Source organism: Drosophila persimilis, unplaced genomic scaffold (genome assembly GCF_003286085.1).
Source record: "Drosophila persimilis strain 14011-0111.01,24,50 unplaced genomic scaffold, DperRS2 tig00000002-arrow-pilon, whole genome shotgun sequence".
Taxonomy (NCBI): Eukaryota; Metazoa; Arthropoda; class Insecta; order Diptera; family Drosophilidae; genus Drosophila; species Drosophila persimilis.
Genome location: NW_020825289.1, coordinates 3,131,848 through 3,154,176, shown reverse-complemented (window position 1 = coordinate 3,154,176; position 22,329 = coordinate 3,131,848). Strand labels below are relative to the sequence as shown.

General features: G+C 44.6%; 2 protein-coding genes across 5 annotated transcripts; one reads left to right on the top strand and one right to left on the bottom strand.

Moving 5' to 3' along the window:
• Positions 1-2,671: 2,671 nt before the first annotated feature.
• Positions 2,672-22,329, top strand: LOC6590670 (sodium- and chloride-dependent glycine transporter 1). Of its 3 annotated transcripts, XM_026986518.1 has the most exons (12): positions 3,123-3,338; positions 10,678-11,133; positions 12,600-13,047; positions 13,399-13,677; positions 18,761-18,914; positions 18,978-19,245; positions 19,302-19,405; positions 19,460-19,826; positions 19,892-20,101; positions 20,160-20,463; positions 20,525-20,550; positions 20,586-22,329. In XM_026986518.1, the coding sequence occupies exons 2-12, from the start codon at positions 11,044-11,046 to the stop codon at positions 22,167-22,169; spliced, it is 3,834 nt and encodes a 1,277-aa protein (XP_026842319.1). In that variant the 5' UTR covers positions 3,123-3,338; positions 10,678-11,043; the 3' UTR covers positions 22,170-22,329. The 3 variants fall into 3 exon arrangements, with proteins under 3 accessions (XP_026842317.1, XP_026842318.1, XP_026842319.1); XM_026986516.1 differs by lacking the exon at positions 3,123-3,338 and adding an exon at positions 2,672-2,799 and having other exon boundaries at positions 20,160-20,645; XM_026986517.1 differs by lacking the exons at positions 3,123-3,338; positions 10,678-11,133 and adding an exon at positions 2,672-2,799 and having other exon boundaries at positions 20,160-20,645.
• LOC6590671 lies at positions 4,560-6,163 on the bottom strand. 2 transcript variants are annotated; one of them, XM_002015376.2, is made up of 3 exons: positions 5,811-6,163; positions 5,481-5,732; positions 4,560-5,407 (listed from the first exon to the last, which is right to left on the bottom strand). In XM_002015376.2, the coding sequence occupies exons 1-3, from the start codon at positions 5,908-5,910 to the stop codon at positions 5,199-5,201; spliced, it is 561 nt and encodes a 186-aa protein (XP_002015412.1). In that variant the 5' UTR covers positions 5,911-6,163; the 3' UTR covers positions 4,560-5,198. The 2 variants fall into 2 exon arrangements, with proteins under 2 accessions (XP_002015412.1, XP_026842320.1); XM_026986519.1 differs by having other exon boundaries at positions 5,481-5,760; positions 5,811-5,944.

Below are 22,329 nucleotides of genomic sequence, written 5' to 3'. Positions count from 1 at the left end.
TAAAAGCCAGAGCAACCAAATTTGGTATCCACACTCCTGTGATATCGGACCTTGACCGTTTCCTGTCCAAATTTCGCCACACCCCCTTCCGCCCCGCAAAGGACGAAAATCTGAGGCAACCACAAATCTCAGAGACTATTAAGGCTAGAGTAACCAAATTTGGTGCACACACTCCTTTAAGATGTCACTATAAAACGTATATCTCAGAATTTCGCCCCACCCCCATCCGCCCCCACAAAGGACGAAAATCTGTTGCATCCACAATATTGCAGATTTGAGAAAACTAAAAACGCAGAATCATAGATAATGACCATATCTATTAGATTGCTGAATCTGGATCAGATCAGACCATTTTTTTAGCCAAAAGGAACAAATCAATTTGCAGTGGCTACGCAGCGCCCGACGTCACGCTCAGACTGATTTTCTGTCTCTCTCGCACGCACTCTTTGTCGTGTCGTTAAATATTAGCGGCGTCTGCCGGAGGAGAGCCATACTGACTTAGTATCGGGTATAACCTTAGAGTTGCGGTGTCCGCAGCAACTCACAACGTTCCCCCTCGTTTTTACTAAAACCAACTGAAATTAACAAAATAGAACCGCATAGAATATGGAATCCAGCTATATATAATGGCTTTAGTATGATTTCTAATCAGGGACCTCTCTTTAGTGGAAATGATGTAAGTAGTAGAGCCAATCTCAAGAAACGAATGCAGTATATCTTAGAAAATCCTATATATCCGTTAAAAGTTTGTTTAGTCTTGAATATATTACATATGCAGGTAGCATATACTTTGTATACAAACCTTAGTGTTTGGGTTCGGAAATGCTTCTTTCTGTTCGTTGAAACCATCTAATTCAACCTACAACGCCGTCTTCAAGTTTATAAAGGTGAGGTCGATTCTCCCGTTGTTCCCTCCAAGTTTCAGTTCCTGTGCGCCACAAGCTGTAGCTGCCAGATTAAACTTGCCCCAAGGTGCAGGTTCTGAGACTAAAAGACGAGTAGAAATCAATATAAATCGTGCATACGTTCCCTGTATTGCTTCTGAAAAGTGCACAAGAGTCATGGTCAAGGTTCTCTTAACCAGCTGTATCTCACTCTCTTGCTATCGTTTCTTCCTCGTCTTTCAGTTAGCACCCACACAAAATGAGCAAGTGAAAAAAGTGCCAGAGCGGAGAGCACTAAGGACACACGCGACAGGACAGCCAATCGGAAAACAGCCCGAGGGTCCAATGAAGCTGAATAGGAAAAGCTTTTCATTCATAACAGTACACCCGGCAACAGACACAAAACGACGACAACAAACGCAGCAGCCGCCTGCTGCAATGGAGCGATGTGGAAATACTCGTATGTCGGTACTTTGAAAATTTCTATAGATAAGTCGCCCATTCAAATGGGAAAAAATATTGTGCGACTCAGCTGCGGGGGATGTAAGTATATAAACTATATGAAACTGAGCTATTGTTTTGCCACTTTCTGCTTCCACGGAGGTATGTGCTTCCGTAATCGGCTTACGCAGTTAGAGATTCATCTGCGGCCCATTTTCATTCATGCGCATCACACTCCACAGAGTTGAGCTTCTCATGATTCCTCCTGTTTCGTGTTTTATTTTTCTATTTCCATACATTTTTGCTTTGATAGGCTGTTGTAGCTGGCAGTGCTTTTCAGCTGTTTCTAATTTGCGCTAAGCTGGAACGCATGGGACGTACTCTCTCGTGGTTCTCTCTCACTCTCCCGGAGGCAAAGCGTTTTCAGTGCCTAGGTCGAGGCAGCCTTATCGTCGTAGTGGGTGTGTGTGTTTGTGTTTGAAGGTCGCCGCCTCTTTCGGAGGCCGTCAAATAGTTATGTTATTGGCCTTTCCAGCAAAAATACCCAACTATGCTAGGGATGACGACCACTGTGTGAGGATCATAGCTCATTTGCTGGTAGCTGCTAGTTATATTACCATCCCACTACAAATAATGCATGACATTCAATAAAGATATTACCTTTTCAGATGATTTTGGGTTCGTGTTTACAACAGTGATCAGATGATTTGACTATGGTTAGGTATCATGTTTTTACTGTTCTTAGCGTTTAAGCGTAGTAGCTTTGTCCAATCTCACAAAATAACGCATTGTTGTGCCGGAGCGAGTTGCCTTAACGTTTCAGGGACGCAACTCCCACAACAAAACGCGGCAACAAGAGGCATTGCAACGTGCCACGCGCACGGATTCACCCCCGCCCACACATTCATAATTAAGTGAATTATTATTCAAGGACCAGTTCAGTGGAAAGCCCCTTCCACCCACAAAGAGAATTGAGAGCTTAGCGCTGCATCGCACTCCAGCGGCACTGCCAGTCCCAGTCCCAATCCCGTTCCCTACCCGCTCCGATCCCCGTTCGCAGTAAATCGAATTGCAAATCAAAAGCACCGCCCAGCCGCAGCAATACATGTTTATGGCTAGTGAGAGCAGCGTAGAGCTTTCCCTCTCAAATGCACAAAAGCTCTCTCCCTGCCAGAAAGAGAGCGAGCCCACCTTGCCCAATGCCAGTAGTTGGGTTGTCGTTAGTCCTGGCTGCTGCTGGGGCTTCCGTTTCGATTTAAGTCGCTTTTGAACGGTCCGCCTGTTTGGACCTTTCCCTGTTGCTATAACAATTTCGAGAAACGAGAAACTAAGTCTTACAAAAACAACAACACGAACCACAAATTCTACTGCAACAGCGTTGCAACAAAAATCGTTTAAGCTCGCAGCAAAAGATTCCACTGGACAGGCCAGCAGAAGCTTAGAAAAGAAAAAAAAGACCGAAAAGTTTAATTGTGTAAGTAGCGTTTAATGGAAAGTTGTATATACTCGTACTCTTACTCGTATACGTATACGTATTTGTATAACTGTGAGAGTGGGCCATAGCTTGTTCTGGTGCGTGTGTCCTTCGGGCCTTTTGTGCGATTGCTTAACCCAGAAAAATATTTAAAACAATTAACAAACAAATCGTAACGAGCGTAATGAAAGCTACAGTCCGAGCTACGGTCATCGGTGCACGGTTCGCGGTCCTGGGCTGACGTTGCCAAACCTAATTAAATGAGATCGAATTGCGCAGCCGGGCCATTGTGTTCACCCTTCACCTTTATTCTTTGTTCCCAGCTAACTTCATTGTCTGGTCAATTATCTGGGAATTCGAATTCAGCTTTATTATTGTATTGCTACACTGGCCAGTTTCAGGCATGGATGGATGAGGCAGGTTCCAGGAATGGCCAAATGGACATGAAATATCGCACAACAATTCTGCATTTCTGTAGTATACTTTTTGGAAAATTGAACATATGAATCGATCCGAGTGAATCATAATTAATCAGTCAGGTATTTATTCAGAAAAATTTGTAAATTCATTTTAAACGGAAATTCGTGCTTTTTGTCATGCTTGATTAATTTCCCTTAATATCCATTAACGTTCCCTGTAGTTCAATAGGTTGGCGAATTCCATGTTATAGGCCCGCCCTCAGCTGCATCCCATTTCGGTCTAAATGTATAGTTCGGGCTCTGCAAACTTTTGCCACAAGTTGACTCTCCTCCCTACTATCGCTTTGAGGGAATGCAATGCCCAGCCCAGCCCAGCCCCCCCAATGGCATCCTCCAAAGTCCGCCCCTAGCCCCGGGCCATTCGCTGTGGCCTGAATGAACGCAAAATTAATTCCAGCCTCCCCCTCCACCCGCTCAATTCCTAGTGGGTTCACGGCTTTTTCTGAAAGAAGCTCGGTTTCTCGGTTTTACTGCCTTTTTCTATCTTTCTCTGTCGTTCTAGCTCTAGCTCTACCTTTTCTTTTCCCTTATTTTGTTGTTACTCATTGTTATTGGAATGTCTATGTCGGGATTTTGTGTTTATTGTTGTAGTTGTCGTGACTTTTGTACTAGTTATTGCTGTTACTGTTGCTGTTGTTGTTGTTGTTTTTGTTACCTTAGCATCCTTGCCCTTGGCTTCTGAGCGCTCTCATCTCCTCTTCTGGCTTTTGTTCCCTTCCTGTGTGCCGTACCGCCTGGCTTCCTTCCTGTTCGACATGAACGTGCGTTGTTTCCTTCTCTCGCAAGCGTCTGTTCTGGCATTGGGCTGCCCCTGTCCCTGTCCTTGTCCCAGTCCCTGCTGGCGTCCTGTGCGTATTTGCTTCGACTTGAGCTCAAGTTTACTTTTTTTCGTATTTATGCAAATGGAAATCAAAAATAATAAAAACCATACCTAGTTATGTATGATATGGCTATACATTACCTTAAATATGTACATATGTATGTACATAAACAATATACATTTACATATACATATATATTCATCACAATCAGTTTATTATGTAATTTAACGTTCGTCCATCTTTGAAGCGACTCATACGATGCTGTTCTTTTTAATGCCATGTGATAGTACATCGTACATTATTATTTATTATTTATGTATAAGGAAGTGCAATAATAAAAATATCTAATAATATATGTACATATACATATAATAATAATTAATATTTAATAATAATTGAGAGAAGCAATAAAGTTCAACCCAACAAAATATTATTTTCATTATTTCGATTGGACGGTGTGTATGAAAGAGAGAGAGAGAGAGAGAGAGAGAGGGAAAATTTATTAATCGGATTATTTTTATTCATTAATGCGGACGTGCGGAAAGTAGAGACGAACTCGAGAAGTGGAAAGCGAAGGAAATGTTGAACCAAGAAGGGGTAGGGTAGCCTGCTGTAAATGATGATGAACTTTGACCTTTGTGGAGTGGGCCGCTCGCTCCCCTCCGACTCTCTCTGTATCCCTCTGTCTCCATCGTCAGATGTTGATGCATTTTGACGACAATGCAACTGCCGACATGTCTGTTTCAGTATCTGTGCCAGTACGAGTATGAATGTCTGCATGTGTGCGATTGAATTAGTTATTGACATTGCATTGACATTATGTCCTTTGAAGCGTGTCTCGTTCGAGGCAGAGGGACGATAGTAAAGGGGGACAAGGGGCAGCAGCCATTTCTTCAAATCCATAATCACTCATCCATTCACATGTATGCAAGGATATACGAAATCTTTATGTACAACTACTACCAAGCGAATGTTGCATTGGGAAATATATATTGTGACCTTGACTCCAAATTATGCAGAAACAATGTTTCCTAACCAAGAATATAACTTGTATATAGTATGTAGCAGAAGGTGGTTTTCAAAGTGTTTGTCCATTTGCTCAATATTCGGCAATCTCCTGGAACTGCTGAACGATCAGGCCGTGCAGTATTCGCCCGGACAGCTGGCATCCGTGGCAGGAACAGCTCTGAGTGCTGGGTACATGCCGATGCTGTAGGGCGGAGAGCTGCAGGGTGCCCTGGGCGTTCAGTCTGTGGCGCCTCTTTAGGGCCCGGCTCTTCCAGTACACGCAGCTGTAGATGATGAATGCTGGAGCGCAAAGCGAGGGTCGGGGAAGGGTAAGGAATGTTAGGAAAGAGATTCTGCCGTGCTGCATACTCACCCACGCCCACAACGAGAATGTGCAGCAGCAAGGCCATGAAAGCAAGTCGAACAATTTGCTGATGATGCACCAGCTGCTCCAGCGGGACGTTGGAATCCGTACTTCTGCCACTGTTGCTGTTGTTGCACGGATGGCAATTGACAGTGATGTTGTGCAACTGCAAATGCAAATCCGGGATGGGTTCGGTGGAATCTGTGCCATTGTCGGAGCCATCCACTTGCAGCAGCTGCGTCTCATTTAGCCAGTCAAAGTCTTTCGAGGAATTTATAGAAAAGGAAAACTACCAAACCAATTCAAACACATTTCTCTCGGGATTCCCAGAAAACTTACCCGTGATGTTGTCACTGGCTTTGCTCTTGCACAGTCGGACACACAGGATGAAGGGCACCAAAAGCACCCACTTGGCAGTCTTCGTGGCATCCTTGTTCATTCTGCTGTTCAACTGCTACTAACCGACCCATAGACTCGCTAATCCATTCCAGTACTGGCCTGGCCTACCAGCCGCAGCCCATTACATCTAAAACAGCTGTTACTGCGCAGAGACAAGGCGTTTAAAACAAATTTATCCAAACTGTTTCCAGGTGCCCAACAAAGCGCCAGCTTACTCCAACTTTTGTCCCTACAAGTTGCGCTAATTCTTTTTCGAACGCTCGCTACACAAATTGCAAGATCAATTAAAAAGTAAAAGTCAGGGACTAAAGCCCATTGCCCGCACAGTCAGGTAAAGGGCTATCCGCTTTCAGCTATCCACCACAAAATTGTATGGCCCATACCGACTCCGACCTATGTAGTGTGGCCTGGATCGTGCCGTAATGCAAAACCCAAGGACATTGTGTTAATGGGATGTGATTCTTCTTGAATCACAACGCGAACGCTCATTCTTTTTTAAATGGTTAAGTTAAGCACCGGTCTGATGTCCATGCTGCCCCTTTGGGGATGTCTGAAAGCATTAAATCTGCCATTTGGGCCCTGCTGCATTTGCCGTAAACCAAATAAAACTATACCACTGGTGCTGAGAGATTACATTTCAATTGCAAATTTCGAGCGAGTGCGAGCAGTACACTCGCATTTGCTGAGCAAAATACAAACAGCCATGCGCATGCAGATGCAGAGGAAAACCCACTCAGGTACAGACAGACTCGAAATTATGTGAATGTATGCAAAGGGGAAAACCAAAAAGAAGGTGCCGAAACTTAAGTGAAAACAGCGAACCGAGATATGAAGCTTTTTCCAGACATTATTTCATTTTTTCGCTGTCAACCCCCCATCCCCATCCCCATCCCCATGCCCATCACAATCCCATCTTTACTCTTCGGGGCTTTCTATGAGTATTTTCTTATTTTCTCCACGTTTTCCTCTAGCTTTTCCGTTTTAAATTCAGAAATTCAAATGAATTGCATTTGGAGTCCTCAAGGTTCAGTATAAGCAGAATCTTTATCCCTTTAGGAGTTGTGGAAAGCCCGTTAATGAGAAATCTGTGTAAATGCTAATTCTGAAACTATCGGAATATCTGAATATCAGAACTTACGAAACTTTACGGCTCACCATTGCTCTCATATTTTGCACAATTTAATCAAATAATGATTTCAAATTTCATCTTCCCAAGAGAAAATCACTTGAAATGCCACATAACGCCTTTTTCATTGTGATTTAGCGCTGAATTTGCGATTACCAGGAAAATGACAGCGAAGGGCGACAGAAGATGAAGAAGGCGATGAATATTTAATGAGGTGACGACGGGTAATCCAAGGTGTGAGTCAGGCTGCCTGACAAATGAGGAAGATGTTATCCGGTTAGAGGGACGGGAGTAGATGCGGTACATTTGCACGTATCCCCTGGGCTCTGACAATGGTCAGGCTGCTCTTGGCCAAATAAATAATCGATGTCGTTGGCTGACACCAGGTATGGCAGCAGCGTGAGACCAAGCTCGGTACGAGTATTGCAGCTCCCGAAACGACAATTGGAGGCTTGGTTGTCAAATAATACGGCGATTCAACAACCAACACTTGCAAAAGACTTACCCGAGCAAATAGCACCACTGATTGCTCAATTGTCGTTTTGCTGCTGAATGCAGATGCAGATGCAACAGAAAATGGTAAATGCTTACAGAGAAAAAAAGATGAACAGTTTGCTCTACGTGCCCAGGCCTGAATGACTACAAATGCTGGCCAACCACTGCATCATAACAGAACAGTCCTCAACCCTCTCCAGCACAGGGTCGTGGCATGTCCCTCCCCCTCTCCTTGTTTGCTGTTTGTGGGCAACCTTCGTGTGGATCAAGTTCAAGTGCTCTGGGCTTGCCCCTTAATAATTGCCGAGACTTGGGCAGCAACAGCAGTGACGATGATGACAATGAAGGTCTCTCGCGTCTCGTGCCTCGCCTTGGGTGCCAAGCCGAAAAAAATGTAACTTTCGCATCAAAACATCAAAAAGAAAAAAAGGCGGCAAATGCTGCGGGCGAATAGCAAAAAGTGGGACGGAAAATTTATAACGCTGCTCATGTTAAATGTTCGCTACAGCTACAGCTTCAGCCCCGACTGTATTGCACATTGCGAAGGTCATTAGATGCAACTCACCCTTCCACCAGCAGCCCGCCCCTCTACCCTTCTCCCGAGCTCTCATCAAGTGTAAATAAGCGCGATAGCGGAAGCTCGAAATCATTTTCACACTCGAACTGACCAAACACTAACAGACCGCATTCAGAGCGGCGGGGCGAAGCGGGGAAGGATTGGATTCCCCTTCCCCGCACACGTCAAGAGTAAAATAGTTCAACACTGATTTCCTTGCCTGCAAGGATTTTTAGATTTTCCAAAAGATTCGAACTGTAACTTGTTTGAAAATATGTATCCGCAAAAAAGCATATAGTAAAACCAAAGCAAAACCGTAATAAAAACCAGAAAGGAAGCAAACTTCGCCGCCCAACTTATACCCTTTAAACTCCAATATTCACGTTTTTTATAAGATACGTGGGTCTTTCCCAAATTCGACCTTCGCCGTAGTGGCCATCGCCGTTGACCCCTTTTGCTCTGGCAGAAACTTTTCCCACACTTCACACTTCACTTTTCCCCTTTCACGTCCCACGTTTCACGTTAAAGAGTAACTTTTTCTCTTCCGCTTGCCACCTCTCATTGTCAGTTCGAGTGGCGAGTTGTCTGCCAAATGTTTCAACTGCCAAAATCAACACAAAGCTAAATGTTTTCCAGTTGTTTTTGTGTTGTAGCTTCATCGCATGCCTCAAACTGCCTCCGGTCATTACAGGACTCATTAGAAACTATTTGCTAAGCAAATTCCAAAAGCAACGGAAACGATCAGTATAGAACTAGAATTTGGTCGAATAAAGCGAAATGTAGGAGAGAACCGGCTAGGCTTCTTAGTTTTCCACTGACCATAATTCAACCTGCGAAAATTGAATTTTGTGTTATTATTTTTATGCCCTGTCTGGCAAGTTGCGGGAGGTCACCATCACCATCACCATCATTAACGCCATTAACCAGCTAGCTAGGTTAAAGATAAATTCGACGGCCTAATTACGAGGCTGTCAACAAATTGTGCTGGGGAAACAACAACAGTAGCGACAGACAGCTGCAGCCAAGAAAATGGCACATAAAAAGAAACACACAAGAAACGTGACCGAGGGGAATACCCGGAATACTGTGGAAAAGCACACCATCTCATCCTCATCTCGAAGAAACACGCTGTTGTTGTGTGCACACTATGCATATACGTATACGCAATATTTGTCAGTTCGCCTGCATGTACATATGTACATATATGTATATAGTGGCACTTTCATATTTGTATGAGTCCCGGTAAATGTGTGCGTGGGTGACCAACAGCAAATGCCATTGAGGACGCGTTACTTTTTTGAGCGCTTTGTCAAAAATTTGTGCAGTGGCTAAGACGTGACTCCGATTTTGATTAACGTTGATTAACGTTATAAAATGTACACCGACTTGTGTACATGTGTATGTAGGTGGATACCGTTCAATCAAATACGATCCTTGCTTTAACTTTGGGGGGCTTCGTCTGTCCGTCTTGATGAGCACCTAGGTCTCAGAGTTTCTAAGAGCAGACTCGCACTGAAGCAAACCCTCACGGAGGGCGAAAGTCGGTGGCAAGGACAATTTTGACGATACGAGAAACCTTTAAAAACTCTTAAAATCAAAATCTAACTTGTATTTTTTCATTATCTAGTATTTTTATACCCGATACTCAAAATGAGTATTGGGGTATATTAGATTTGTGGTAAAAGTGGATGTGTGTAACGTCCAGAAGGAATCGTTTCCGACCCCATAAAGTATATATATTCTTGATCAGCATCAATAGCCGAGTCGATTGAGCCATGTCTGTCTGTCCGTCTGTCCGTCCCCTTCAGCGCCTAATGCTCAAAGCCTATAGGAGCTAGAGCAACGATGTTTTGGATCCAGACTTCTGTGATATGTCACTGCTACAAATATTTCAAAACTTTGCCCCGCCCACTTCCGCTACCACAAAGGACGAAAATCTGTGGCATCCACAATTTCGACGATACGAGAAAACTAAAAACGCAGAATCGTAGAAGATGACTATATCTTTTAGAGTGCGAAATCTGAACCAGATCGTATAATTATCTCACTATAAAACGTATATCTCAAAATTTCGCCCCACCCCCTTCCGCCCACACAAAGGACGAAAATCTGTTGCAGCCACAATATTGCAGATTCGAGAAAAGTAAAAACGCAGAATCATAGATAACGACCATATCTATCAGATTGCTGAATCTGGATCAGATCAGATAATTTTTATAGGCAAAAGGAACAAATCAATTTGCACTGGCTACGCAGCGCCCGACGTCACGCTCAGACTGATTTTCTGTCTCTCTCGCACGCACTCTTTGTCGTGTCGTTTAATATTCGCGGCGTCTGCCGGAGGAGAGCCACACTGACTTAGTATCGGGTATAACTGTAGAGTTACGGTGTCCGCAGCAACTCACAACGTTCCCCCTCGTTTATTCATTATTCTTTATTATTATTGGAATCAACGAAAGCTGTGTGTTAAATATTTTGTGTTTATTATTCCCATCATCTGTCGCTCATAATCGCGCCACTTAATGCAATTTATTTAACTTGCTTCTATTTTAAATGGTATTCAGATTGATGTATTCTCTCAGTAATGAAAGTTTCCCTCACATAACTTTGCTGAATTTTTACTCGTACAGCTCTGCTGCAACAATTTATCGAGAGAATCTGCCCGGGGAAGTTCGCCGCAAGGCAAGGCAAAGGCATCAGTTTGCCTAAAAGTTACAATTCATGCAGGAAATCGCATTAATCACAGGGAACATCTAGCAGCTGAAGTGGAGAGCGAGATACAAATTTCCACGGACTATAAAATCAAAAACCCATCAGCAAGAGGAAATAGCGCAAAATTGGGGCAGAGAATAGAATGCAATTAACGGCAGCTTTGCCCGAAGAGACAGTAGGAAAAGCAGCAGCAGTTTCCACAGCATCGACAAGCTCATTGAGAAAATTCATCTAAGCAGCTCTACGCGAAAAAGCAAACTACTCGAAAAGGACAGCAGTAAACCATGGACAAGAAATCGAAGAGTAAAGCTAAAATGAAAGGTCTAAAGCCTAACAAGGAGTCGAGCACTATGCTGGATGTGGATCTGTGGGAGGTAAGTGGCAGTTGGAGCCGATAACCCTGCCTGCTGCAATTATTCCACATTTCGCTATAATCATTGCCCAAGCTCTTAGTAATGATGAGAGCATCGAGCTGCAGCCCGATCCATCCCAGATAAAACTTTCCGACTCAAAAATTGCCAATGCTAAGATATGAATATTTTAATTTAAAAATTATAAATTTATATTTTTATACCCGATACTCAAAATGAGTATTGGGGTATATTAGATTTGTGGTAAAAGTGGATGTGTGTAACGTCCAGAAGGAATCGTTTCCGACCCCATAAAGTATATATATTCTTTATTCCGTCCGTCCGTCCGTCCGTCTGTCCGTCCCCTTCAGCGCCTAGTGCTCAAAGACTATAAGAGCTAGAGCAACGATGTTTTGGATCCAGACTTCTGTGATATGTCACTGCTACAAAAATATTTCAAAACTTTGCCCCGCCCACTTCCGCCCCCACAAAGGGCGAAAATCTGTGGCATCCACAATTTTAAAGATACGAGAAAACCAAAAACGCAGAATCGTAGAGAATGACCATATCTTTTAGACTGCAGAATCTGAATTGGATCGTATTATTATTATAGCCCGTATCAAGAAAATAATTTCATTTTTTCTCGCCCTTTCTCTCTCTAACACACACGTAGCATAGGCGGCTTTGCTTAGAGTAAAACATTAGCGCCTAGATCTCAGGAACTATAAAGAGCAACAAAGGACGAAAACATGTTGCATCCACAATATTGCAGATACGAGAAAACTAAAAACGCAGAATCATAGATAATGACCATATCTATCCGGTTGCTGAATTTGGATCAGATCGGATAATTTTTATAGCCAAAAGGGATTTGTTCCATTTTCAGTGGCTATGCAGCGCCCGACGTCACGCTCAGACTGATTTTCTGTCTCTCTCGCACGCACTCTTTGTCGTGTCGTTTAATATTAGCGGCGTCTGCCGGAGGAGAGCCATACTGACTTAGTATCGGGTATAACTGTAGAGTTGCGGTGTCCGCAGCAACTCACAACGTTCCCCCTCGTTTAAGCTATTTTTGTTGGCAACTGATCTGAATGGATGGTACTTAAATTGTGCACCACCAGTACTATATTTTTCTGAAACAAAACTGCTTTTATCTGATAGACTTGGACTATATTAACAGCTAGTCGTAAACTTAAAGACTTATCAAAATTGCAAGTTCCTTCACAGCAAGCTGAAAAATACTCAAGTTATGACTGTTCGGAGTATATATTTACTTTTTTTCTATATTTGGAGCTCCAGGTCTATCAGGAAAAGTCTATCGATTTCATTCATAGAGTGTTAATATTTATGATTGATCAATAGGCAAGACTGAAACCGATGAACTGCGACAATTGGCGGCGGGCCAAACAGTTGGCGGCTGTTCCCTCGACTGTCCCTCACCCCCAAATCCAATTCTGCAAAAATATTATTTTTTGTGCTGTTCATTTCAGCAAAACGAAGATCGCTTCACCACCATCGACATTCCGGGACCAAAGGCACTGGGCAAGAAGAGCGCTGCAGAAGCGGTCATCGGAGGCGGTGGCGGAGGAATAGGAAACGCACCAGTAGCGGGAGCAGCGGTGGGAGCTCTGCCCTCTGGGGTTGTCTGCCCATCTAATGCATTGGCCTTGGCCAAGGACGTTGTCTCAGTACCGAAGGCATCCAAAGCAGCCGCGCAAATGAGCACCACCCCCACAGCGTTAAGCATTGCTGGCTGCGCCTCTGGCACTGCTCTGGTCACACTCGATGCCGCACTCGTGGAGGCTGCCGATGGCGGGACAGAGCCGGAGCGCGGCAATTGGAGCGGTCGCTTCGACTTTCTACTCTCGCTTTTGGGCTACTCCGTGGGCTTGGGAAACGTCTGGCGCTTTCCCTATCTCTGTTACAACAACGGCGGAGGTAAGTGTCACCGATGCTGACACATATGTAACATTCTTCTTGTCCTCCGTCCCCTTTCGGGGAGTACATATTGCTACTTTTAGTATTTTTATAATTATCACCGTTAGGATATACTCCATTTCCAACCAGGTATTGTAAAGTACTGTTAAAATGGAAAAGAAGAATAAAATGAATGTATGGTTCTTTCCAATTGAAGATTGAGTGAAAAGCTCTCATAAGTTAAGTGCCATACCATTCGAAGGATTGTTAATTAGGAAAGTCTTCTTTCTTAATTAAAGGTTTCGGCCAGCCGAAGCGCGCATTCATTCCTTGATCGTACTTGTTCACATCTATCTGTTGTATCCTCTTCAGGTGCTTTTCTGATTCCCTTCACCATAATGCTGGTGATTGCGGGGCTACCCCTAATGTTCATGGAGCTGTCGTTTGGCCAATACGCTGCTTTGGGACCAGTGGCCGTATACAGGCGCTTCTGCCCTCTGTTCCGCGGCCTAGGTACTGGCATGATCCTGGTATCGGCTATTGTTATGCTCTACTATAACCTAATCATTGCTTGGACCATATTCTATATGTTTGCATCCCTGGGCACCACGCTTCCTTGGCAGAACTGCGAGCCGGCATGGAGCACGAAACGTGAGTATCTAAACTCCCTCTGGGGCTGGGACTGAGGCTGAGGCTGGGGCTGGGGATGGGACTGCGGCGGGTAAGTGGATAATACGATGGTTACAATTAATTAATAGCCCAGGCCACTCAAGACAATAACAAATGGAACAATAAGTGACAGGTTCTCATCTTTTGTTACGATTTAGGTAATAAATTAACCAAATTGCAAGCTGTCAAAAGTGTAACTTTATATTTGTTTTGCCTCAGTTCTGTTCTTGTTTCTTTTTTCATTTCGTTTTCCTGCTGGCACGTGGCCTGGCTGGAAAAACACATGGCTTCGGGGCAGCTGAAAATGGGGAAGGGAATTGAGGGAGGTGCGTATCCAGGAGACATAACAGACAATGGGTATGACATATAGTATGTACTGTGCGTACGGATAGAGATAAACGTAGAGCTAAACACAAACACAAGAAATTCAAGTGAGACTTTAGAATAGTTACATACATATGTATCATTGCGAATAACGTTTGATTTTGTTGCACCGACATAGACTCTCAGATAGAATGTTTAAACCATCCTGCCACACGAAACGCATAAGTCTTCCACGAGAGTTGAACACTGGCAGAGTCCGAGAGATCATCGGAGTTTTATGGAGAAGAACAGAGCATAAGCAGACATTTTCTGGAACTTTGGTTTATAGGTTGGGTGTTATTTCTAAGTTTCTGATAGTATTTTTAACGTTTATTCTTCCAAACAAACATTCCTGAACATCCTGAAACAACACACAGTTTTATATAATTTAAATATACCATTGAGAAAAGGAGAAAAAGTAACTATCTATATACTGGTTCCTGATCTATGATCCGGGTATGAAATATTCCTGACAATCTCCACTTTCGCTTTTCATCTTTCGCTTTGCAGCTATTCAGTTCGCTTCTTTTGCGTGTTCTTGTTTAACCTTTCTATGCGCCTTAGTCCCAGGCCATTGCACACACACAAGTGCATGCAAGCATATACATACGTGTATTCCTGAGCATAGTATACATATGTATATGTATATGGATATGTATATGTATATATATATATATATATATATATATATATATGTATATGCATATGTATATGTATGTACATAGAGCGCACAGAAACTCAACTGGCTGTATCTGTTTACCTGGCAGCAGGAACAACAATAACCATCGACCGATGCCATTGAAAGTTTTACACGTACACATCATACGCACACAAGCAGAGGACACGAACACAAGCAAATGTGCACACACACGAAGAACGATGATTTAATACAAGTTTGCCTGAGACAGGGACACTGGGGACTGGGAACTGGGAACTGGGAACTGAGGACTGGTGACTGGGGGCTATTTCAGAGACTGAGAATCTGAGTCGGGCTGAGGACTAACATTTCTCTGGAGAAATTAGGAATCGATAGAAAGTGGATCTAATCTCTCCTGTTCTCCCCCAACTCGGTCCTATTCGCCGTCCTGTTCTCCATGGAACGGCAGCTGAAATCGTTAAAATGACACACAATTATGTCTTAACTGTTTTGGACATTCAATCGGCAGCTCGGGAAGAACGTACGGGGAAACCTTGGTACGGGCTCTCTCGCTTGAGCTCTTGAGATACAAGCAAGGAAAAGTCGAATGGTGCAGAGAGGGAGACTATAGACAGAGACACAGACACAGACACAGGAGGGGAGAAGGCTAGAAAGAGTGCCGTAGCAGACACGCAATTTCTTAAGGATTTCATTTATTGACACTTTTCGCGTCTCCTTCGGGTTCGCCTTCGCCTTCGCTTTCGCATCCATCCACCCACTCCCCCCACTGTCATCCATTCAGAGCATCTCTGACCTGCTCGAGAGAGCTCTGGCTGTCTTGTCGCTGTTGTCTTTGTCTTCATTCAAGTCTGTTTTAGATGACAAATGTTTACGTTTGGTGTCATGATTAAAATGTGTTTAACTTTGTTTGTCCAATGATTGAAAGTCTCAAACTCATGATCCGCCTCTTGTCGAGCTCTCCAAACATGTCTCTCTTCTTTTGAGTAAATATTTCGATACAAATACATATTTATGTTTGTCTAGAGTATATGGTGTAGTAGATCTGCCTAATAACGTGAATGGGATAACATTATGTTGAAGTAGAGTAGAGTAGGGGGATAATTCTTTGACTGGAATACCTGATAATATCTCTTTAAATTGAAGCGGAGGATTGCTTAGATGAAAATGAAGCTACCAATATCTGAATCCTAAAGACTTCTTTCTTTACCATTCCGTACCCTATTCTTACGACATCCTCACTAATCGCTTCTCCCCCCAAGTGGCCCTTAAGCTTAAAGGTCGTCGAATTTGAGCCCAACGTTCAGTGCCACATGCGGAGGAAATTCTGGCGTGTAAATAAGGGATGTGGATGTGGGTGTGCCACACCAACACACATGTAGACACTGTAGACACTGAAACTGTTTGGAACTCGACGTTTCCTGCATCCCTTTTTTCCCTCACTCAAATAAAATGCTACATGATTCGTATGTATGTGTGTGTGTGTGTTTGTGAGTGTGTAATCAAATTAATTGCAGAGCAAACAGATTCAGACAGAAACAAAATTAAACGGCTTGTAAACACTTTGAAGTTCTGCCAGCTACCCCAACCCAAGCCGCAAGAAGAAATTGTTCACATTTTCTATTCTGGATTCTGATGGATTGATGAATACAAGTTCGTGTGTGTGTGTGTGGTTGGTGGGGGGGGGGGGGGGAGTGGAAGACCTGAAAATCCATCAAACTTTTAGCTCTAGCCCAAGTTTTGGTTTGAGGTCCGTGCTTGTCACTTTATCTAGACGTATCTGGTGACACCATTGCGTATGAGTAACGTTGAATGCCTGAAAGCTGGAAAGGTCCTAGTAAAGCTACTTTAGAAAGTAGTCCAGTCCATGTTGTATTTTGGAGCTACTTAAAACCTAAAATGTTAGGGAGGAACCTTGAAAGCTCCAAATTAGATTCAATGGCCCACGCATGGCACTGCGCAGGCCTCCGTGCGCTCAGCTACTCATTTCTGTGGTCAACTGCAGCTCCGCTCCGAGCTAACTTATCGCATTAGCACATCACACACAGCGGGTTAAAAGGGGCCATTTGGACTATCTCGTGTTGCCCAATCCTGCAGCCTGGGCCCAACGCAGGCAGCACTTTTATTTTGGTTGATTACCTTTTTTGCACCATCACCGCACACAGAAGTCAAATGTCAGGTGCTGCAGCTGACAGAGCCTTGATATGTAATTTGAGAGCTCATGCCATGCGGATACAACTTTGTTAAGAGGAAAAATTGGGGAAAATTGACCAAAACTAAATTTGGATATGGAGCGAATTTAGATCAGATCGTGAACAGCCCGAGAACAGAATATACGACGAGTATGCATTCAGTGCATATGATTATGGCGACATTTCTCCGGCAAGCCTTGTGTTAAATATACATTTTTAAAACCAACGAGGGGGAACGTTGTGAGTTGCTGCGGACACCGTAACTCTACAGTTATACCCGATACTAAGTCAGTGTGGCTCTCCTCCGGCAGACGCCGCGAATATTAAACGACACGACAAAGAGTGCGTGCGAGAGAGACAGAAAATCAGTCTGAGCGTGACGTCGGGCGCTGCATAGCCACTGAAAATGGAACAAATCCCTTTTGGCTATAAAAATTATCCGATCTGATCCAAATTCAGCAACCTGATAGATATGGTCATTATCTATGATTCTGAGTTTTCAGTTTTCTTGAATGTGCAATATTGTGGACGCAACAGATTTTCGTCCTTTGTGTGGGCGGAAGTGGGCGGGGCGAAGTTTTGAAATATTTTTGTAACAGTGACATATCACAGAAGTCTGGATCCAAAACATCGTTGCTCTAGCTCTTATAGTCTTTGAGCACTAGGCGCTGAAGGGGACGGACAGACGGACGGACGGACAGACAGACAGGGCTCAATCGACTCGGCTATTGATGCTGATCAAGAATATATATTCTTTATGGGGTCGGAAACGATTCCTTCTGGACGTTGCACACATCCACTTTTACCACAAATCTAATATACCCCAATACTCATTTTGAGTATCGGGTATAAAAAGGCTTATGTTTTCCAGGTTAAGCAGAGCTTTTATAAGAAGGACAATTACAGACAAATTCGTTCGAGTTTGGATAGAAATGATCCCGTTCGAGGTTCGGCAGAGAGACTCCCGTAATGGCAACTCTCCAACTTAGCAAAATTCCCAAGCCAAAGCCTTCCAAATTCAAGTTCAAATCATGTGGAAAATGAAAGCCAAGGGTCGAATACTGGGCGGACTGTGGTTACAGCCTGAAGGTCATCCCTTTTCGACAAACCCTTTCACCCTCCCAGTGCTTTTTATACCCGATACTCAAAATGAGAATTGGGGTATATTAGATTTGTGGTAAAAGTGGATGTGTGTAACGTCCAGAAGGAAAATATTTCAAAACTTTGCCCCGCCCACTTCCGCTACCACAAAGGACGAAAATCTGTTGCATCCACAATATTGCAGATTCGAGAAAACTAAAAACGCGGAATCATAGATAACGACCATATCTATCAGATTGCTGCCAAAGGAACAAATCAATTTGCACTGGCTACGCAGCGCCCGACGTCACGCTCAGACTGATTTTCTGTCTCTCTCGCACGCACTCTTTGTCGTGTCGTTTAATATTCGCGGCGTCTGCCGGAGGAGAGCCACACTGACTTAGTATCGGGTATAACTGTAGAGTTACGGTGTCCGCAGCAACTCAAAACGTTCCCCCTCGTTTATGTTTCCATTGTTGTCGGACGAGCAGTGGGGTAAGTCATTCATTGACCTGATGTTGTTGGGACTGCCACTGTCCCTTGCATGCTTTTCACTGATTTGCTACTTTGTCCTTTTAATTATGTAGCCGAACATAAAAAGTTGGACCTTGTTCCTTTTTCCTCTGCCAGCGACAAATAGTTCATAAATATTCAAACGCCTTTGCCCTTTTCATGCATAATTCTGGAGCAATGGGAGGATGGTGGGATGGGAGCTGGGGGATGGGGGATGACTATCCCGCCTGTTCAACTTGTTGACAGCTTAAGCCTCTTCCAGATTGCTTCTCGTATGTCCAGGCGGATCAGTGCGAGGCCACCAACGGCACCTACTATCTACGCACCTGCTACAATTCCACCGTGGCCGAGGAAAATAACATAACGACCCTGGCCCTGCATGCTCTGAAGCGTCCACCAGCCGAGGAATACTTTAAGTGGGTCCCCTAACAGGATTTCTCTCTTCCTTGTTTTAAAGTGATTTCCCTTGGATTTTGCAGCAATTTTGTGCTAGGTCTGTCGTCCGGCATCGAGGAGACGGGTAGCATTAAGCCCTCTTTGGCGGGCTGCCTCTTCATGGCCTGGGTAATTGTGTTCCTTTGCCTGTGCAAGGGTGTGCAGTCCTCCGGAAAGGTTGTATACTTCACCGCTCTCTTTCCGTATGTCGTTCTGGTCATACTGTTTGTGAGGGGTGTAACCCTTCCCGGCGCCAGTACTGGCATACTATTCTATCTGACACCCGACTGGAAGCAGCTGGCCAATGCTCAGGTAGGTATTGATCCATAGCACGGACTTACATGACCTTCATTGTCTCCTGTTCTAAGGTGTGGGGCGATGCGGCGGTGCAGATATTCTTTGCCCTCAGTCCCTCCTGGGGTGGACTGATTACCCTCTCCTCCTACAACAAGTTCTCCAACAATTGCTACAAGTAAGTAAACCATTTCATTACTAAAGCATGAAGAGGAATATTCAATCCCGCCAGGGACTCCATGATCGTGGCTTTCTGCAATATTGCCACGTCGTTCTTTGCTGGGCTGGTGATCTTCTCTATCATTGGCTTTCTGGCTCACGAGCTGGATGTGGATGTGGGAAAAGTGGTGGACCAGGGTGCTGGGCTGGCATTCATTGTCTATCCGGAGGTCGTCACCCGACTGCCAATCTCCCCGGTGTGGTCGGTACTCTTCTTTGTAATGCTTTTGACCCTGGGCCTGGACTCGCAGTTCGCTTTGATGGAAACCGTGACAACGGCGATTTTGGACAAGTTTCCCAACCTGCGTCACTCCAAGATTTGGGTGGTACTGTCGGTTGCTATATTTGGGTATATCGGCGGGCTCGGCTTCACCACCAACGTGAGTATCAAACTGGTCGACTATCATCTCAAGGATCTAATATTTTTGATTTTATTGGTTTTTAGAGCGGGATGTATTGGCTTCAGCTGATGGACAAATATGCAGCCAATTGGTCTGTCCTACTCATTGCCATCTCGGAGTGCATTCTTATCTCCTGGGTGTACGGATCACAGCGTTTCCTCAACGACATTCAGGGCATGATTGGCAAGAGGTCCTGGTTGTGGAACACTTTCTGGGGCATCATGTGGCGCTACATAACCCCAGCCACTCTTTTGGTGAGCTTCTATTAGCGTTCGGTCTGCGAAACTTTATTGAGCTTTGTTCCGATTTCAGTTTATCCTGTTCTTCAATTGGGTCGAATACAAGCCGGCCAAGTATGGGCACTACGTCTATCCATTGTGGGCTGACACTGTGGGCTGGATCATCGGACTTCTGCCCGTGTTTATTGTGTTCCTGGTAGGTTTTCAGCAGATCTGGAAGGCTCCCAAGCACCTCAGCTTCCTGGAGCGTATCAAGTTTCTTCTTAAGCCCACCGCCGAATGGGGACCGGCAGGCAGACCCTGCGTCAACCTGCATGCCGAACGTTATCAGACCCAGAACTACGATGGTGTGACCAATGCACAGATCCTGGTCCATGGCGGCCCCTCCGATGTGCTGGCATACGAGGATGCCGAAGCTACTGCCAATGGCAGTGGCAGTGGAAATAACACCCAAAACGGCTACTGCGACGAGGCCATGCAACTCTGAGAGCGGGTGAAGGCATCCTCGTCGACGGTGGTGACCGTTGATGTGGATGTTGATGTTCTGCCACTGGCAACGGTTGGCAAGCTGCCAGGACCAAGCATCTTGAAGTCCTCAGCGAAATACAGCAGCATTCAACAGGCGGTAGATGACAATGGCAAGCACAGGGGCCAGACTCAGACCAGTTCTAGCAAGAAGCCACTCATCGTAACAGATACGGAAAAAAAGAAGAACAATCAAAAAGGTGAACAAAATTTGGCTAGCACTACCAAGGTTCTGTCTACTGGCACCATGAGCAGCGGACGTGAATGCATCACCATGTCCACATTCGCAGGGGCTGGTGAGAAAGACTCAAAGAAAGTAAATCAGCCGACACTTGGAGCTGTTGGGTCGGTCAAAGCGTCCATAACATCTGGTGGACCTCCCTTGAAGCCCATGGCTTCTACTGTTGCATCTCGCACATCTCCACCTGGAAATGTCTGTGCTGCTGTACCTCAAGTCAGGGCATCACCGACAGCAGCTATATACTGTGAAGAGGACGGAGCTCGGATCAAAACGACCTCATCAGTAGCGATGGGTGCTTTTTCAGTCTCAGGAAGGACACAATCAACTCTTGGTACCACAGAGATAGCTAAACTCAAAACAACTAAAACAACTCTTGCTGGTAGTGTATCAGAGGACAAGCCTAAAGCTGGGCCAACTATATATCGCACTGGAACGAAGCCAACCGCATCTTTGACAGCGTCTAAGCCAAACACTACAGCTTCATCGACAGTAAACGTTAGTGCGGCCAGCACCACAACAGTCAATGCCAAAATAAATGCAAATGCAGCTTCAAACGATCAAAAGACGCAAGCTGCCGGTATAACTGTGACGACAATTACACAGACAGCTGTTTGTGTTGCCAATGAGAGAGCGGAGCCATCGCCAATTTCTGCCAAAGGAATGCCGATTTCAGTGATTTCAACAACAACAACTTTAGCGAGTACAGCAGCTGCATCATCAAAACCGCAAACAGTAAGGGCTATACCAGCGTGTAGTATACCAGGCGCCACAACACCAGCAACATTTGCAGCCCCAAAAGCAACAGTGGCAGCTACTCCCACAGAATCAAATCCTGCAGTAAAAGCTCCTGCCAAGAGCACTGCAACCAAGGGATTATCTTCAAAGCCGACTGCAGGTGCAACAACAGCCACGCCAAAAACAGCACCTCCTTCTTCATCAGTAACTGCCAAGCTACCCGCGGGCTCTGAAACCGACCCAAGGGAACTATCATCTGTCAAACAATCGGACATAGCTCTAAAAACAACGTGCAGCCCTGCTGCTTCCGATATTGCCCCACAAGCTAAAAACAAAGTCAAAACCACGAAACCAGGCACTGCGAAGCCAATGGCTACAAGTCCTACGAAGTCGACAGTCAAGCCAATAAATCCAGTATCAACCAGTCCCACGAAAACAATAAGGGGAAAAGCTATAACTTCACCTGGAACCTCTGCTAACACAGGAGCAGTGGGAACCGTTGGTAAGACAGGAGCTTCTACCAGTAAGACCACTAGCAGCGGCAAAGCGAAAGCAAATTTATCAGCATCAACTAGGAAATAAGCAGACGAAGTGATCTCGTATTCTCATAAAACTAAAAATAGGTAAATGGGATAGAATGAATCTGTTGAGATCATACTATTGCCCAATATCGAATACTATTTTTATAAGTATTATATATCTAACGAGCTAAGCAAACAAATTTTGTTAGCCCAACGGCAAC

Bases quoted from the DNA above. Each gene is read 5' to 3' on its own strand.
- LOC6590670 (XM_026986518.1), top strand. From the start codon at position 11,044: ATGGACAAGAAATCGAAGAGTAAAGCTAAAATGAAAGGTCTAAAGCCT. The intron at 11,134-12,599 runs GTAAGTGGCAGT...TGTTCATTTCAG, and splicing joins TGGATGTGGATCTGTGGGAG to CAAAACGAAGATCGCTTCAC. The intron at 18,915-18,977 runs GTGGGTCCCCTA...TGGATTTTGCAG, and splicing joins CCAGCCGAGGAATACTTTAA to CAATTTTGTGCTAGGTCTGT.
- LOC6590671 (XM_026986519.1), bottom strand. From the start codon at position 5,900: ATGCCACGAAGACTGCCAAGTGGGTGCTTTTGGTGCCCTTCATCCTGT. The intron at 5,761-5,810 runs GTAAGTTTTCTG...TTGGTTTGGTAG, and splicing joins AGCCAGTGACAACATCACGG to TTTTCCTTTTCTATAAATTC. The intron at 5,408-5,480 runs GTGAGTATGCAG...TTTGCGCTCCAG, and splicing joins CATTCTCGTTGTGGGCGTGG to CATTCATCATCTACAGCTGC.